Source organism: Thrips palmi, unplaced genomic scaffold, assembly GCF_012932325.1.
Source record: "Thrips palmi isolate BJ-2018 unplaced genomic scaffold, TpBJ-2018v1 HiC_scaffold_12, whole genome shotgun sequence".
Taxonomy (NCBI): domain Eukaryota; kingdom Metazoa; phylum Arthropoda; class Insecta; order Thysanoptera; family Thripidae; genus Thrips; species Thrips palmi.
Genome location: NW_023144623.1, coordinates 6,298,010 through 6,313,680, shown reverse-complemented (window position 1 = coordinate 6,313,680; position 15,671 = coordinate 6,298,010). Strand labels below are relative to the sequence as shown.

The window sequence follows — 15,671 nt, the reverse complement described above, 5'->3', positions numbered from 1 at the left end:
GGAGCATCCGCGCTGCGTACAGTGAAGTGCGCCGAGTACACTGTCACGGTGCGGTACGACAGTCCTGGACAGGCTGAGGCTGCTGCTCCTCGGCTGCTCCCAGGGCTGCCCGTCTCACTCGTGCCCACGCGGGGCTCCCTATGAGTGCGAGAGAGACAGCGACGTAAACGACTTTCGGAATCAGTCCGCAGAACCGGCGGCTCAAGGCCCAAGTTCAAGGGCAGCCTTACATACCGCTGATTCCGAAGGTCGCTGTCTCTCTCTCACTCATGGGGCGTGCCTAGCGGGGCTAGCTGTACACATCCTCTAGAGCTGTGTGTGTCCTCCCCGTACGCCACATCTCCTGGGTTTTCCAAACGGTCCTTCGAATGTCGGGCGGCTGTGACGCGGCACGCGGTGACCTCCCTTCCCTACTGACGAAAGGGATGCCTACTCTCACGGCGTCGTGGGAGCCGAACTGGAACGGACAAGTAGCGGGGCTCTCTCTCTCTCTCAACACAATGCGGTGCCCCACGAGTGCGAGAGAGGCAAGGCGGCGGATTCACCCTGCCGACCGCGGCCCGAAAGCCAAAGGACCGGGGAAGTCCTGTGGCAGGTAAGCGATTTACAGTAATCGCGAGTATGTTTAGCAATGAATCCACTGCCATAAAAGTAAAAGTTTATTTAAAAATTTATTTACAAATTTGTACAACATGCTTCAAAAAATAATTTGTTATACAACTACAGAACATCCATTTTGGAAGAGTTTCATTCTTCTTGTCTGAGAATTTGAGACTTTACAATTCCTGGCATGAAGGCACTTCTGAATTGCTGGTCGCTGTGGACCATGAAAGGGACTCCAGCCCTGAGTCTGTCTCCACGTAGGAACTTCAAAATACCCCTATCAATTTTTCAAAAAACTTAAGGTAATATTGACACAGTTGATAAAAATTATAATGGAGGAATGTAGGACTTACATAGAACATACAATCACCACAAAGTCATTGTCATGCTCGTGAAACAAATATCACCAGTTACAGATGTTCAAAAGTCACTATGACTTTATGCGGTTGAATTGTGTTTATTTTGTGACAATGGCATCACAGGTATGATTTTATTGACTATATCCCCTCTGGAGAAGGCAGTGCAGAGCAATTCATTCTTGGTTTTAACAATAACAAAACCACCAATTAGTTACTCCTGTGAGAATGTCTAATACTGACAAGTGTTTCCAGGAAGTGGGAAAAAGGTTTGTAGTCTGTCTCCCTGAGATATGTAACTGCTAATGGATACATGAATAATACTGCGGGGGACAGTAATCACAGATACTTATGAGCTAAACATTTTCATTTTCAATATCTTGTTTTCAGTTATCATAGTAACCTTCAAGTTTGATAAAAAGAAAAGTGGTTTGAACACAAATTACCAGAAACTTCAAACATGAAGCTGCAACTCTCAGTCTTGTAGGGAGAAGTCCTCAGGTGTTTCTTCAATATTACCCTTAAGGTGGTCTGAAGCAGTGCCTTGTGCTTCATTATTGAGAGCAAATTGTTGCTCTCTGCCATTGTTGTGCTTTTGATACATATGCACGCGTAAACAACTTTTGTTTTTCATGACTTTGCCACAATGAGGACAGACGAAAAGATCATGGGAAACACTATGTTTATCTCGCATATGGATTCTTAAATTAAATTTGGTGGCAAATGGTCGACTACAGACTGGACACCAAACTTGTTTTATTTGCTTCGGTCGAGTAAACGCTGGAGGTATCATCCATGGGAATCCTGAAAAGCAAAAATAATGACAAGATAAATTTTAGCTGACACTGGTACAATATAGCTTAATCACTATCAAACAAATATTAGGATAGACTAATTAAGAATGGTGACTAACAATGTTTGTCACTTTCTTTCAGAATGATTTTGTTTATATGGTCATTCTTGACACACAAACCTATTAAATTTACTTTTTTAGGACCCAGCCCACGGCATGTTTGGAGAGAAAGTGCAATACCAGTCTTTGTTTAGTAGGAAAAATGGTACAAGATAATTTTTAAAAAGGAAACCTGGCTAGTGACATGATGAACTTGTTTATTGAGAAATAATCAATACAAACATTACATTCTTTCTGTATTTTTTTAAAGTTAACTTTTATGGTGCTTAACATGACTGACCTAAAACAAGTTACTTAACTTCAAAATTTGATCACAGGAAAATTTATCTACATAACTATATTACTTACAAATGTAAATGTATCCATTTAAATTTTTTTACATCTGAGAAGATTTTTACAAGTTCCTGAAACCTTGATGTAAGTAAAAATTCATGAGAAACAGTTCAGAACATGCTAGTTTCCTGGTTTGTAGATCACAAAAAGAGACTTAACTCAACGTCACCAAAAAAAAGAAAAAAAAAAAAGGGGGGGTCTGAAAATGTCTGACATGAGACCATTTCAACTTTGGAAATGTCGACAGGTATTTGTCTTCTGTTATTAAATAAAGAAAAGTACATACAGGAAAGATAAAACAAACCAACCAATTCATGTACATTAACACAATACAAAAACAGGTACACAAGAAGTGGCAAAAACACTTCAAAGAGAAGATAATAGTTTGTGCCCTATTGTAATACAGCAGTAAACCTACTTGAAAGGCAGACACGATGCAGCTTTTAGAGGATTCTGAACATGCATCAAACAAGACAAAGATCTGTTGTCCACACAAAACAGTTAAATTATGACGAGAGTTGTTGTCTTGCACAATATTCACAGATGTACTTCTAAAACCACAAAAAGAAGAATGTAGAAGAAACCTCTATGAACCTTTCTTAACTTATCAATCATTTACCAGTTTCATTTATAGCTTAATGAAGAAAGATACTTAAGTATTCTATTTGTACATTTACCATGTATCAGCCATAAATAATGCAACCAGTCACTGATGGTTTTGAGGCCATACTTTGATAGATTTGATGACACAAATAAAAACAAAGAAAACAAAATTTTGCTACAAGAATATTTGTGAATTGAACAATAATTTAAAACTGGAAGGGGAAAAAAGGACCTTTTTTGGCTGAAGAGAAAAAGAAAATCTTCTTACAAATATGCCAGCACATTTGTTTAACATGGCAATGACCAATTTCTTTTCTTTGAGAATACCTATTTGATCCAAACTCTCAAGAGATCACAGTAAAACTCTACCGTAGGTGACAGGGAGTCACAGGCCAGTTCATTACAGTTCTAAAGCATTTGCAAACTGCACTATGGCACAAGTATTACAGGGAACCTGAGGCCTCACTGACTTATGAGCTTCATTCATTGCAGCATTCACTTTCTTTCCCATAATTCGGCACTGTTCCAGGCCTTCATGTCTTGGGGCACTAACCATCTTGAAAGTTTTGCTATCTTCACTCGATCATGATCAGCAGGATGTGAGTGAGGTGATATTTTAGCTACGTTATTTGTACCAAAGGTGACCCAGAGACGACTGGTGCACAACTTCCGTTGATCACAGCGCCATTCAATAGTTCCATTGTTGACACGATGCCTTGTATACATATAGCCTCCGAGAAGAAGTTTGAGATGCCCCTTGTCCGTTTTGATGTATTCAACTGCAAAGAAAAACTACATTAGATTGAGGACATTTTAACTTCTATTACATAGGGGTGCAATCACTAAAATAAATTTCTTCAAATTAGCAACATTAAAATTGCTGCTTTAAAACACAAGTTTTGTTATTTTCCAAAAGGAAGAAGGGACAGATGATAAGCTTCACAGACCGGATGATTTGTGGTAGTGAAAATGAATACAATGGGAAATTTTTCATACAAATGACAACAGGAGGGATGAGCAAATTCTGTTTATTGCAATTTTACTTGAACACATGAATAACATTTCTGGAAAACTAGCTCACACAAGTCTCAAATTAACTTTGAGGAACAGGCAAATCCAGTCCAATGCAATGACCCCATAAAAAAGAAAAAATTTAATATGGAAACAAGTGCTACTAGTGTCACTTAGGGTGAGACAAGACATACCAAAAGTAGGTTCAATTGGAAAGAGAGAAAGAAACAATCAAGAAAAGGACAATAAATAATGACTTACATGAATTGCACAACAAATGGAAACCATAAGAACATGAAATTTAATGCTTGAAGTGTCCAGGATCCCTTGACAAATTCGCTTTAAGATGAGAGCTCTGGTTTACCTTTCTTGGAAGATATGGACAAAATTTACTTAGCAAAGAGAATCTCAAAGACCATAGACCATTTTGCATTAGTTAAAAAGCATTACAGTGCAATAGGGAAACTTGGACACAAATAAATAGGAAACATAAAGTAAAGGATTATTTGAGAGACAAAGACATTGAGTGTTAATGCATCCTGTAGACAGTCAATTACAACAATATAGGTCTAATGTGGTTGTGGATATGACATTCTCAACTTCTTAAAATTTGTTCTGTGGTATTCATACATATGAGTATTTAAACTGCGCTTGTTTTTGGACATTTTCCCACAAATAACACAAGAAAAAGGACCCTTTAAACTGCCATGAATATTTGAGCGATGAGTAACCATACAGGCACGAGTGGAGAAGCGGCGATGACATAAATCACAAGGCACTGATTTTTCTTCAGAGTATCTTTTCTTGGCTCGAGACAATATATCCTCAGGAAATTGATACCCTGCACAGAAAGTATGGCAAATTACAAGTCTAGAGACACCAAAGGAGAATTTACACACTCATTGACTTTGTGTCTTCACCATAATTTTAAAATAAACAGTAAGCGTCTCGGTGCAAAGGTGTGTTAGTGTCAAAATGACACCTTACAGATGATACAATTCTGTGTTGTAGAGCATTGGTTCCTGTAATCCTCACAGATGAACATGCTGACAAACTAATAATGTTAGACACAGGTGAATCATACACTTCTAACTCCATGCAAAAAATTTGGTCTGGAAGAGGGAAGATGACTGCAAAAAAAATTCTACGTAGAAAGTACAACAGAACATGGTTGCCGGGGGATCAGGTACATTTATCACCTTGTCATGAACGACATTCTGAAAAGAACTTTTCCATCAGCAAAGTTTAAAAGAAATACTCACCAGGATATCATGGTCTAGATGGTAACAGCATGGCAAGGATGTCAAATTTAGTGTGGTTGAGTTTTTTGGTATTTATGCTTACAATTAGGATCACAATTTTCTGCTATTGAAAAATCATATGAGTACTGAGTGCAGTAAAGACTCTTTTATTCAACTTAACTTTTTAGGGATACATTGAAGAGGCCAAAACAAAGATAAAATGAAATCTACAAGACACACAACAGGTTAATAAAGATCTGGGAATACCATAACAAGTTGAACAACAATGCCAATATATATGGCACAAGAAAACATTGATGTTCAGAGCTTGAATTGAACACCCCAGCTACAAGAAATACAAAAACACAATTCACATCATTCCACATGCACATCTGAATACTCAATTGTGCTTGGGCTTAAAGCTAATATGACGTTTCAAAAGAAAGAACAAAATTGAGACCATTTCGAGTCCAGTAAGATATATTTGGAAAAGCATTGCTTATATTTGGTTCCAACAAAGATAACTGACTAGTTCATAATCTTTGAATTACTTAGGGATCAAGAATTAAAACAAATACTTTGGTGGTTGAAAGTCAAAAACATCAAAACAAAGTAAAGAGGGGTCATAAATCAAGAAAACTTTAACTGGATAATTGCACACATTATTTGAGAACTCAATGGAACCTCATTTAAACACTTACAATAAACTGAAGAAAGAAAGGATAGGTGCAAATTTCAGAAATAAATGTAAGTCAAAAATATGCAGAAAAAAAGGGAGAGGAAGCAAACAACATTTTAGAACCACTTAAATCTAGAATAAAAGTTCAAATAAATGAGGTACACTCAAGTTATTTCAATATTATTGTACCATTATGCATTAATTGCCTTATCAGTCTGTTATGATAAAAAGGCGCTAGAAGAGAGAAAAAAAATGCCTTTTCTCTGAAAAGCTATCACGTAATAGCTTAGTGATGTGATTACTACTTAGGAGGCCATCAATGGACTAGATGGGAGGCTTCATTGCAATCAAATAAAACCAATGGTCAAAACAACTCCACATAGACCCAACACATATCACTGCCAAACAGCCCCACTAAACAGATGAATAACTAAATGAGACTTGAAGTGGCTAAAATGTACCAAAAGTCAATTGTTGAGTCGAGATTTCTAATTGTTTCGGTAGAACCTTAAACTGAAATAGCACAAGAGTCCAAAAGAACTTCTAAAATAACACATGGTTAAAGAAGAATAAATGAAGAACAGTATATTGAAAATTTAAAGGAACTGCAGTTGGCAGGGTGTATCTATCTGTGGCTAAGTGGTGTTAACTGTCATTTGCATCAACGAATGAAATAAAATGGTCTTACAACTAGAAGCTTTGGGATACATAGTACAGTAACATTGCAAACATGTTGAACATTCATTATTATAAAACTACTCAGACAATTGCTAGAATGAAGTATGACTACAGGTTCATAAACTGTAATACCTTGGCACTATTTTATGGTATAAGATTTAATGTAACTACATTTATGTTATGTGTATGATGTCTAAGCTTTCCAAAGACAAATAAAATACATATATTTATATATAAGTTCACTCTACTTTTATATAAGTTCAAGTTTGGCTCAAGTATGAAGGCACTTGTCAAAGGCACTAAATGATACTCGAATAATGCTGTGAAACGAGTACGAGAATGAGGTTCAGATTGACTAACCTATGAAACAATACCAATACCACTTCAATAACTGCGCCTAAACAGCTAATACTGGTGTCTCCTTTGTAGCAGAGGGTAGCTGAATAGTACATCTCTAAAATCTCATTCAGACAAGTCCAATTATACTGATCAATCAATTAAAAAATGGACAGTCACCGAAAACTAATAGAAAAAAAGCAGAGATGGTGCCATTTTTAGAATCATAGTTAACATGAAGTTCAATTTTGTATTTATACCCTAAAACTGTATATTATTATATGAAAATAATTTAAGTTTAAGGATGCAAATTAAATTTTCTTTGCCCAATAATTTTCTTGGCAGTTTTATGGCACTGAAGAAATCAAACGTTACTGACTAAAAACTGCTCAATAATCCTGAGCAAAACACAACAAACAAACAAACGGTTGGATCGCTTGGCTTATCATGACTAGTTGATGCTGCCTTTGATTGTACAATTTCAGACTAACTTTGGTCAGATAATTTGGTTTGTCTACTATATGTCTAATAAAAATCTGGCCCTGTTTAAAAGTGACAGAATGATGCTACAGGGTAATAAATAAAACTTTATCCGTAGTAAAATCTATCAGGATGGGACATCTGTGGTGGCCGTGGTAGCAGTTGATGTTGATGTCGCAACTTCACGAGAGAAGTGATACTTGGTTACATGCTTTCGCAAGCTATCAGCATTCTTGTATAACTGCATACAAATGCAGCAAGTGAATGGCCCTGCATCTTGCCCATGCAAGTTCCTCTCATGAGTGCGCAGGTGATCTCTGCGAGTGAATGTCTTCTGACACAGCGTGCAGCGGTACTCAGAAGTAACACGGGAAGCATTGGGCCGCCAGAGTTGATTGATGATATTTTTCTTGAGAATGCTCACACCTCTGCTGCTGTTGTGAATGCTAAGACTGTGTCTCAGCACTTGCAGACTGTATCCCAGCTCTGGATTCTCAGCCTTGGAAGGCAAACTGCTGGGCTTTCCATCCTCATCCTCCTCTTCAAAGTGATTCCCTGCAAAATCAATACAATATGTGGACAAAAGCACTCAAACTCTAGGTGCAAGTCAAAGTGGCGCATAGTGCTTAGTATTCATGCACAAGGAAAAATAGAAGCAATGAGAATGAAAGAAAAAAAAAGACAAGAAAAGAAAACTGGTAATAAAAATCAACCAAATCAAAGGCTAGTGACCGTGCTTTCTGATTTCTTATAACCACCAAGCACCAGTTAGGTTTACAAAGAAAGATAGATCTACCATTCACCAACAATAATCACAAAATATAAAAAAAAAAACACTGCCAAGCAATATTTTAAACTAAGCCGAAATTAATATCCAACATCTAATAAGTGAGTAAATGCTGCAAACAAACAAGAGTGAATAGAATAAGAACATTGATATAGACCATTCTGAAAGAGGTTAAGGATTGCATGTAAATGAACTCGATCCCATAAATCAGTGCCACTTCATGTAGGTTTGAAAACATGAAAATTGGAAGTTTTCTTAGGAATTAAAATCTCGATGACTCAAGGCACAACGCAACTTGTTGACAGTTTCTCAGCATCTATCGATTAAAGTATATTTGCTTTTAAGAATATTGAGAAATGAGAAGGAACAAGGGTCAATAGTTTCAGTATCGTTTCAGAATATTACTGAGGAACTTGAGTGGGAAAACTCTCTAATCTGAGCTATCAAGAATATGAGATAAATCTTTTCTGAACAAAAATTATACTCAAAGGATTGAACACATGATGTACTGTTATATAATAAAACGCCTAAACCAAAAAAAAAAAAAAAAAAAAATGCACTGTCCTGTATGTGCTGTGCCAGGCAAACCGTATTAATCCCCTGATGAAATTACCAGAAGAGCAAAGACTCCACCAAAATCACCAGTAGAAGACAGTTCTCACAAACTGAATTAAGAATCAACGAGTCAAAGATACAGAACTCACCACCACCATAAAGAAAGGCAGCTATGTGATGAATGCCTTACAAGAGGTAAACTCTAAAGACGTTACAAAGCAAATCTTTTAAGTAAAACTTAATGCAGAGCATTCAAATGATTATCTGTCCAAAATAGGTATGAAGGCTAGTGCTGTGTACCATTCATGCTAAAAAATTAAATTAAATTAAAATAATTTGAAATGAAGACAAAAATTATAACTGAAAGCATGAATTTCAAGGGTGGAAAGCAGCAAAATTAAACAATAAATATAACAAAAGAAAAAGTTGGTTGCACTACAGATGATTCCCTGCACCAATGAAAAAAAAAACAACAAAATAAATAAATAAATAATACACTATGATGTACCAGAAACCAGTTAAATTCTTATACTCATGCATGTAACTCCTATATGTCTTCTTACCATTTGCTATATATTCCAGCAATCTGCAACGTGTCTATTGGTATAGAGAAAAATTAAACACACCATGAATGGTATTAAATTTGGAGGGTGGAGGCACAGCAAGTGGAGTGAATGAGTCAAATCAACATGACTACAGTCTTTGGCAAATGTTCCTATGCTTAGTAAAAACATAATCCTTCAGCCCGCACAGAAATCTGAATGAGATAGAAAATCCTACACTAACAATGATGTATAAACATGATTTGTTGTCAAGAGAAGAACATGGTAATGGTAATTCATAAAATAGAATGAAAAAAGGTTATTTGTCCAGAAATGGCAATTTTTATAGCTGCGAGAGCATATTAAAGTAAGGATTTGTGAAAGGGAGACAATTAAGAGGGATAGAACAACAACTAGATGTAAAAATTTCACACTTTGTATTTCAAAAGGTAAAAAGCAAATGATTTCATCACAGCACAGGGTAAAAGGCAAATCAGAATGGTTCTGCAATAATGAATAATGAACTAACACACAAATCTTAAAAGATCAAAGAAAAAAAGAACTAGACAAAACAGTACGAGGTCCACCCCTGCTAAATACTGGACAAAAGAGATTTATAAAGAACAGGTAGCCCCCTAAATGGTATAGGTACTTTAGTGATAGGCACCTCCCAAACATGTGTTCTTGTAACACAACCCCCCTCTCAACCCCATAAAAAGATTGGCATTCAAAGATCATATTATTACTATTATTTTGACAACTTCAAATATTACATACCAGTATATAGCAGTGTTGTTCCATGCAACCTGCCCAACAAAAATCTAACTGAATAATTATAGACCAAGCCAATTTGACTGGAGTCCTAGGCCTGAGGGCTCCTGAAGCAGCCCAGAAAAGACGGTATCATACCTCTGCCCAGCCACCAACAAGGGTCCACAAGGATCTAATAATATGAATGTATTCCTACTGCTGGGGTATTCCAGCAATATTGACAGATATAATATGTACCACAAATTCAAACAAAACCAAGGACACAGTAAAAGAGGCTTATCTTCAACAAAAATTTGAAATAGAAATAGCTTTATCAGTCTTTGATCACAAACCATCTCATTTCTTTAGTGAAAGAATACAAAAGTTATGGCTACACCCGGCCACACCTGCTTCTACATAATTAAGACGCGAACCCATATGTCTACAGCACAGAGTGGCTCAACCATTTGACACACATAAATTCGAGTCTTGAAGGGCCTCACTATCTGGAACATTAGATTCCGGAGGCAGCAAACTACTACCGCGAGCTCCAGGCCTCTCTGTGCTTGCTGAACTTTGGCTGTTCCGGCCCCCACCATGATATTTCCAGCGATGATATCGTAAGCTACTTTGGTTTTTAAAAGTCAAGAAACACAGCTCACATGATACAGGGAGAGAACTTGTTGAAGGATCGTGGGCATCCTTAATGTGGACGCGAAGGTTGCTTGAATTACTGTAAGTTCCATCACAATATGGGCACTGAATCTTGATCCGTTTTGATGAAAAGCTTGCAACATTCATTCCAAAGTTTCCAAATCCATAACCAGCTGCAGCTCCACTATTCAGTTGATAAGTGTTCAGGGGGCCTGGAAAATGGAATGCACAATTCTTCACACTTACTAAGAATAGATAGATCAAGAAATGAGCACAGGCCACCATCAGAGCACTAATCCAAAGGTATCCTGTTCCTAGAAGAGACAACTCAAATCACAAACAATAAAATAGACATCAGGATTTGACTGAAAAGATTGGACCTTATTCCACCAGACAAACAATCTGAAGTATTTAAATCTGGTATGAAGTAAGTAAGATCAATCACCCTAACAATGTTTGGCAAAAATTGCTCAATAATATGATGTACTCGCACTGATAAATTTTAGCACATTTTGAAGGGCTCATTGTTGGGAACAGATAGAATAGCCCAGTGACCAACACCATGCAGTTCAAGGTAAACAGACATCCCCTCCTCCCCTCCAAACAAAAACCCTAACACCTAACAACTCTCTAATGCTGCTTGAAGTAAAATGTAACTGATGGCTGATTCTAAGCACCGGATACGCATTTATCTGTATTATGTATAGTTAAGACATATAAATTAAGATTTGTCACTTTAGGTAAACTGTATGAAGACAACACACACAAGTGTATACAAAAGAAGCCTTGTTTTGATGTAGTGGATTATCTTCTGAAGGTCCTTTCTAGAATGTCAGCAATATTAATGATGATTCTGCAAAAAAATTTGAGAAAGGAGGTAGAAATGAAATGAACTAAAAAAGCCAGACAAGACACCCCTAGTTGCAACAAATCAAAGGTCAAAAAAATAAAATAAATACATACCACTTTCTTTATGTGTCAGTTATCTTCTCATTAACAAAGTTTCTTCTTTTTTAGGTTAAAGACAAATAAATCATCGCAAATAAAAATAGTGACCACCTTAAGTTTGCTCAAGTATAAAACCATTATCTCCCTCTAAGCCTTCGTCTAAGATAAAGGTATTGTGAACCAAGGACAAAGGAATAATGCACACACAGTATGAAATGACTAATTAAACACTTTGTATCACTTAACCAGACTTTCCCTGACAAGCCCCACCTTATTTCTTTACATGACAGAAATGGTCAATTGCTTACAGTGTGTGCTACTATGTCTAACGTCTAGAGCTTCAAGGTTTTTCCGCGGGGCAGCTTCTTCCGAAAAGAATCAGGGGTTTAAAGACATATTACTTTTGAAAATTGTGCAATTGAGTACGTATTTTCGGAGACCAAAGTTGTTTGTAGCGTGATCTCTCTCTCAACCCCTCTCCCCCTTACTCCTCTTTTCTAGCTAGAGCCTGATAAGCTTAATTTTAACTTTGAGGGGCGGGTTCTTACTCAGGCTTTCTTATGCTCCGGGAAGATTCTTACGCTGAGCCAATGGTCTAATGCTATGGGAAAGCAATGAACCACTTATGGTGATTCTTATGCGATGACGCTCGGCGCGGCTAACTATCTGCCAGCGGGCGCGGTGTGAGGGCTTGTCACAGCGTGAGCTTTCATATATCAATCCGCGACGGAGTTTTCGGCTTAGCCTAAGGCCATCGTCACGTCGTAAGAAAGACTAAGTAAAAACCCACCTTGAGGCCTACAAATAGCACTAAATGAGCTACAGCCTGCCCGAGAAATTTTCGGTATAATGTTCAGTAATGTTCTACCTAGCACCGTAAGGAACGACTTCACCGAATTGTCCATATACTTTACCTTACGACAGGCATAGCTTTGATCAATATGTTACAATGTGAACAGATATATTTATGAACACCTATAAAACAATAGTGACAAACACATTTCAAATCAACATAGTGGTCACCCGAAAACTCCACAAAGCTAAGAAAAAATTATTGTGATTGGGGCTCTGCATTCTTATCTAACAAGAAACAATGCCACAGCAGCCTCATAATGATAATCATGAAAAAAGAACAAAAAATAAAATAACAACAAATGAATGAAATCAACACACAAGAGCAGTACTCATTTCTTCGAGGGCGAACATGTAAAGAGTAATGTCATAAGAACAAAGAACAATGTAACCATTCCATAATGTTTCATCCCTATGCAGGGTTTTCATTGCTTGGCTATGTTGCTCGTAACTTAGGTCCAGTTTTCAAATCTTTAGAACAAAGACAGACACATGGGAAGAAAAAGGTTAAAAGCAATGCAGCCTGTGAATGCAAATGTGGCAAACACTATGTTAGTAGACACTTGAACATGCTCTCTATTAACTACTGAAGTCTGTTAATTCCAGGATTGTATGCCTTGAATGCGAGGAACAAAATTATCAGAGTAAATATCCTAATAATTTTATCTTGAGCATTAACAACGCATACAAGATTAATTTATCACTCATATGATTAACACAATTTTAAACACAATGCACTACAAGAATACCTCAGCTCTGAACTTCACATTCCAACCAGTAGGAGTTTGAAATGTAGAGAGAGCATGTTGGAATTACTAAATCTAATGCACCCAACTGATATTGCACATCTCATGGCCCAGACAAACCAAATTTAGAGGCAGATCGTATTTGTTGAGTTTGTCAAACAAGCTTATAGCCTCTTAGGTTAAATGATAAAATATTTATTTCTTTGACTTATTACAAAGGCTAGGTAAGGAATTGTAACCTGAAGATGTATGATAGCAATCATGAACCATTGTTTTCCCCACCCACCCCTCCATCCCAGCTATGTTGACAACAGTAGGCAATACTGAAGTCAAAACAGAAATGAATGGGACATTATTTTCATGCCAATTACTTATAAATGTATAAATTATCAAGGATTGAAAATTTAAATTTTAGAGGAACTTGTTTAAATTTTCAAACCACCAACAATTATTTTTTTGGCTGAGGAGAAACAACTGTAGAAGTTGTAGAAGTAAAATTATACAACCCAAAAGAAAAGCATATGCAAAGGAATTGAAATCGTACAATATTATCAAACTGTATGTTAACAATCATATTTAATACAGTTGTTTGTCCTCAAAATTAAGAAAATCCTAATAAATTCTAGAATCCTACCTTGACTGGCATCCTGAGTCCCTGTTGAATCACCTTGTCCGTGCGCTGACATAGAACTGAACACCGCAGGATCCATGCCTGTGAAAAATATGGTTAAAAGTGTCTAAGATAAGATAAACTTAACAGGGTGGGATGTCTAGATAGTTTTGAAATGCCTGTGCAGTCACATTTATTAATTAGTACGTCCCTTTCTTGAACTATACAAGCAGAAGGTTGGCTAACCTTTTGTTTTTAAATCCTCACTTAACATACCTTCTGAATGAATTCCTCCATGGCTACTTTCTCCTGCTAGCAGAGTCACCAAGGAGTCGCTGGCATCTTTCTCTGCACTGTAACTGTCACCACCATCATCAGTGTCCATATCTCTGGGTTCAACTTTAGGATGAGCCAGTTCAGGATATTCTGAATGTCCCCTTGTGTTGCTGTTTTCTTCATTGACTGAGTTTGCTGTAGCAGGGCTTACAGGTCCAGAAACTCTTTTCCTCTTGAACTGTGATGAATGGATACTCCTTGAATCATCAGACAAAACCATTGATGCTGATACAAGTTTACCAGAGAGGTGTGTTCTATCTTTAGATGGCTTAGATGGTAATGCTTGAGGCTGCTGCATTTGGTTGCTTGGGGAAGAACTCTGAGAAAAGGAAATAAAGTAAATTTGAATTATAAGGTCTGTTATTGAGTCTCGAAAGAAATGAAAGGCGAAATCATATCAAATCAAGCAGCAAAACAATGAATGCTTTTTACATACCCGTTGACTATCATCCCCAGTTAACCCTTTCACTTCCAACATTTCTGCAGTCTTAAGAAAACCACCCAACTCTTCTTGGCACACATTGACTTCACCTCGGTACATGAATTGGAGCAAAGCCTCCAAATCTTTGTACGCAACATCTTTAAGAATAACAATTGGATGCTTGCAAGGATTTACCTATTCAAAAGAAAAAAAACATTGATGATAAAATAATGCTTCACTGCCAAAATGTAAATGAGTACTCAGTTATTGATATAGATAATAATGCTTTACTTACCTTGAACAGAGTCTTGAAATATGGACTACAAACAGACAAAACAACTTTGTGTGCTTGTAGAAATCGCCCATCAGCAGCTAGAGTGACATCGACTAAGTCTTCTCCTTCCCACAGGGCATGAAACCCTGAGGTCATATTGCTCTGGAAATTGTTCCATCTTAGAGAAAACTGCTCAGCTGTTGCCATTATCTACCTATAATAAAAAAATTAACAAATTAAAATTCAAAACCAAACACAATAATAAAATTTCAAACGTTCCAAAACTGATTTATAATTAACTCAAAATGCTACTCAATGAAAACAATTATAACAGAGGATTACTTTTTTCCCAGAAAGGATCAAAATGTTGTGCAAGCAACAATTCAACAATACAACGGCAAAATACTTTGAAGCTTGTGGAGGGGAAAGGGTTACGCGTTTCTAGACACCGCAGAGGAAACGAACAGACCACTGTATATTAACCCTACATATACGGGTAACACTCAACCCCGCCGAGCGCACGATTTGTCGACGCGAAGTATGCTTATGCAAGTGAATGGGAGCGGCTGAATGTGGCAGCCAAGTTCATTGTGGGCTGCGGCCACAAATCACCAAATCGCGTCGGAAATCTGAAAGGGCATTCATCTCCGGGTCCAAGCGCGAGCCGAGCCGAGCCTACCCAGCCCAAGAGGACTGCAGCAGTCCGAGTCCCCGCGGTCTACTCAGGCCTTACCTAAATCGCCTAGGCGCTCTCCTCTGTTCACACATCGATCCGCAGCAGGAAAATTGGGACAACGTAGTGACTGCTAACGAATCTCATCTGTTCCAACGAAAACAATTAAACAGAAGCACCAAAATTAGCAGAAAGTTCCTGAGCAATAGACGCCAATCTTAACAACAATGCTTTTTTTGTTACACAGCATCACCGCCTTCTTGAATGTAGTTGGTGCCCCCCATCGAGCT

At 37.4% G+C, this 15,671-nt stretch overlaps 1 protein-coding gene across 7 annotated transcripts; it reads right to left on the bottom strand.

Moving 5' to 3' along the window:
- Positions 1-646: 646 nt before the first annotated feature.
- Positions 647-15,653, bottom strand: LOC117640050 (longitudinals lacking protein, isoforms H/M/V-like). Of its 7 annotated transcripts, XM_034376269.1 has the most exons (7): positions 15,442-15,649; positions 14,730-14,922; positions 14,450-14,629; positions 13,954-14,332; positions 13,702-13,779; positions 9,139-9,172; positions 7,638-7,788 (listed from the first exon to the last, which is right to left on the bottom strand). In XM_034376269.1, the coding sequence occupies exons 2-7, from the start codon at positions 14,913-14,915 to the stop codon at positions 7,776-7,778; spliced, it is 870 nt and encodes a 289-aa protein (XP_034232160.1). In that variant the 5' UTR covers positions 14,916-14,922; positions 15,442-15,649; the 3' UTR covers positions 7,638-7,775. The 7 variants fall into 7 exon arrangements, with proteins under 7 accessions (XP_034232156.1, XP_034232157.1, XP_034232159.1 ...); XM_034376265.1 differs by lacking the exons at positions 7,638-7,788; positions 9,139-9,172 and adding an exon at positions 647-1,763 and having other exon boundaries at positions 15,442-15,653; XM_034376266.1 differs by lacking the exons at positions 7,638-7,788; positions 9,139-9,172 and adding an exon at positions 2,050-3,587 and having other exon boundaries at positions 15,442-15,651.
- Between the last annotated feature and the right edge of the window lie 18 nt (positions 15,654-15,671).

Bases quoted from the DNA above. Each gene is read 5' to 3' on its own strand.
- LOC117640050 (XM_034376262.1), bottom strand. From the start codon at position 14,915: ATGGCAACAGCTGAGCAGTTTTCTCTAAGATGGAACAATTTCCAGAGC. The intron at 13,780-13,953 runs GTATGTTAAGTG...TATTTTTCACAG, and splicing joins TGGAGGAATTCATTCAGAAG to GCATGGATCCTGCGGTGTTC. The intron at 7,789-13,701 runs GTAGGATTCTAG...TTGATTTTGCAG, and splicing joins GACTCAGGATGCCAGTCAAG to GGAATCACTTTGAAGAGGAG.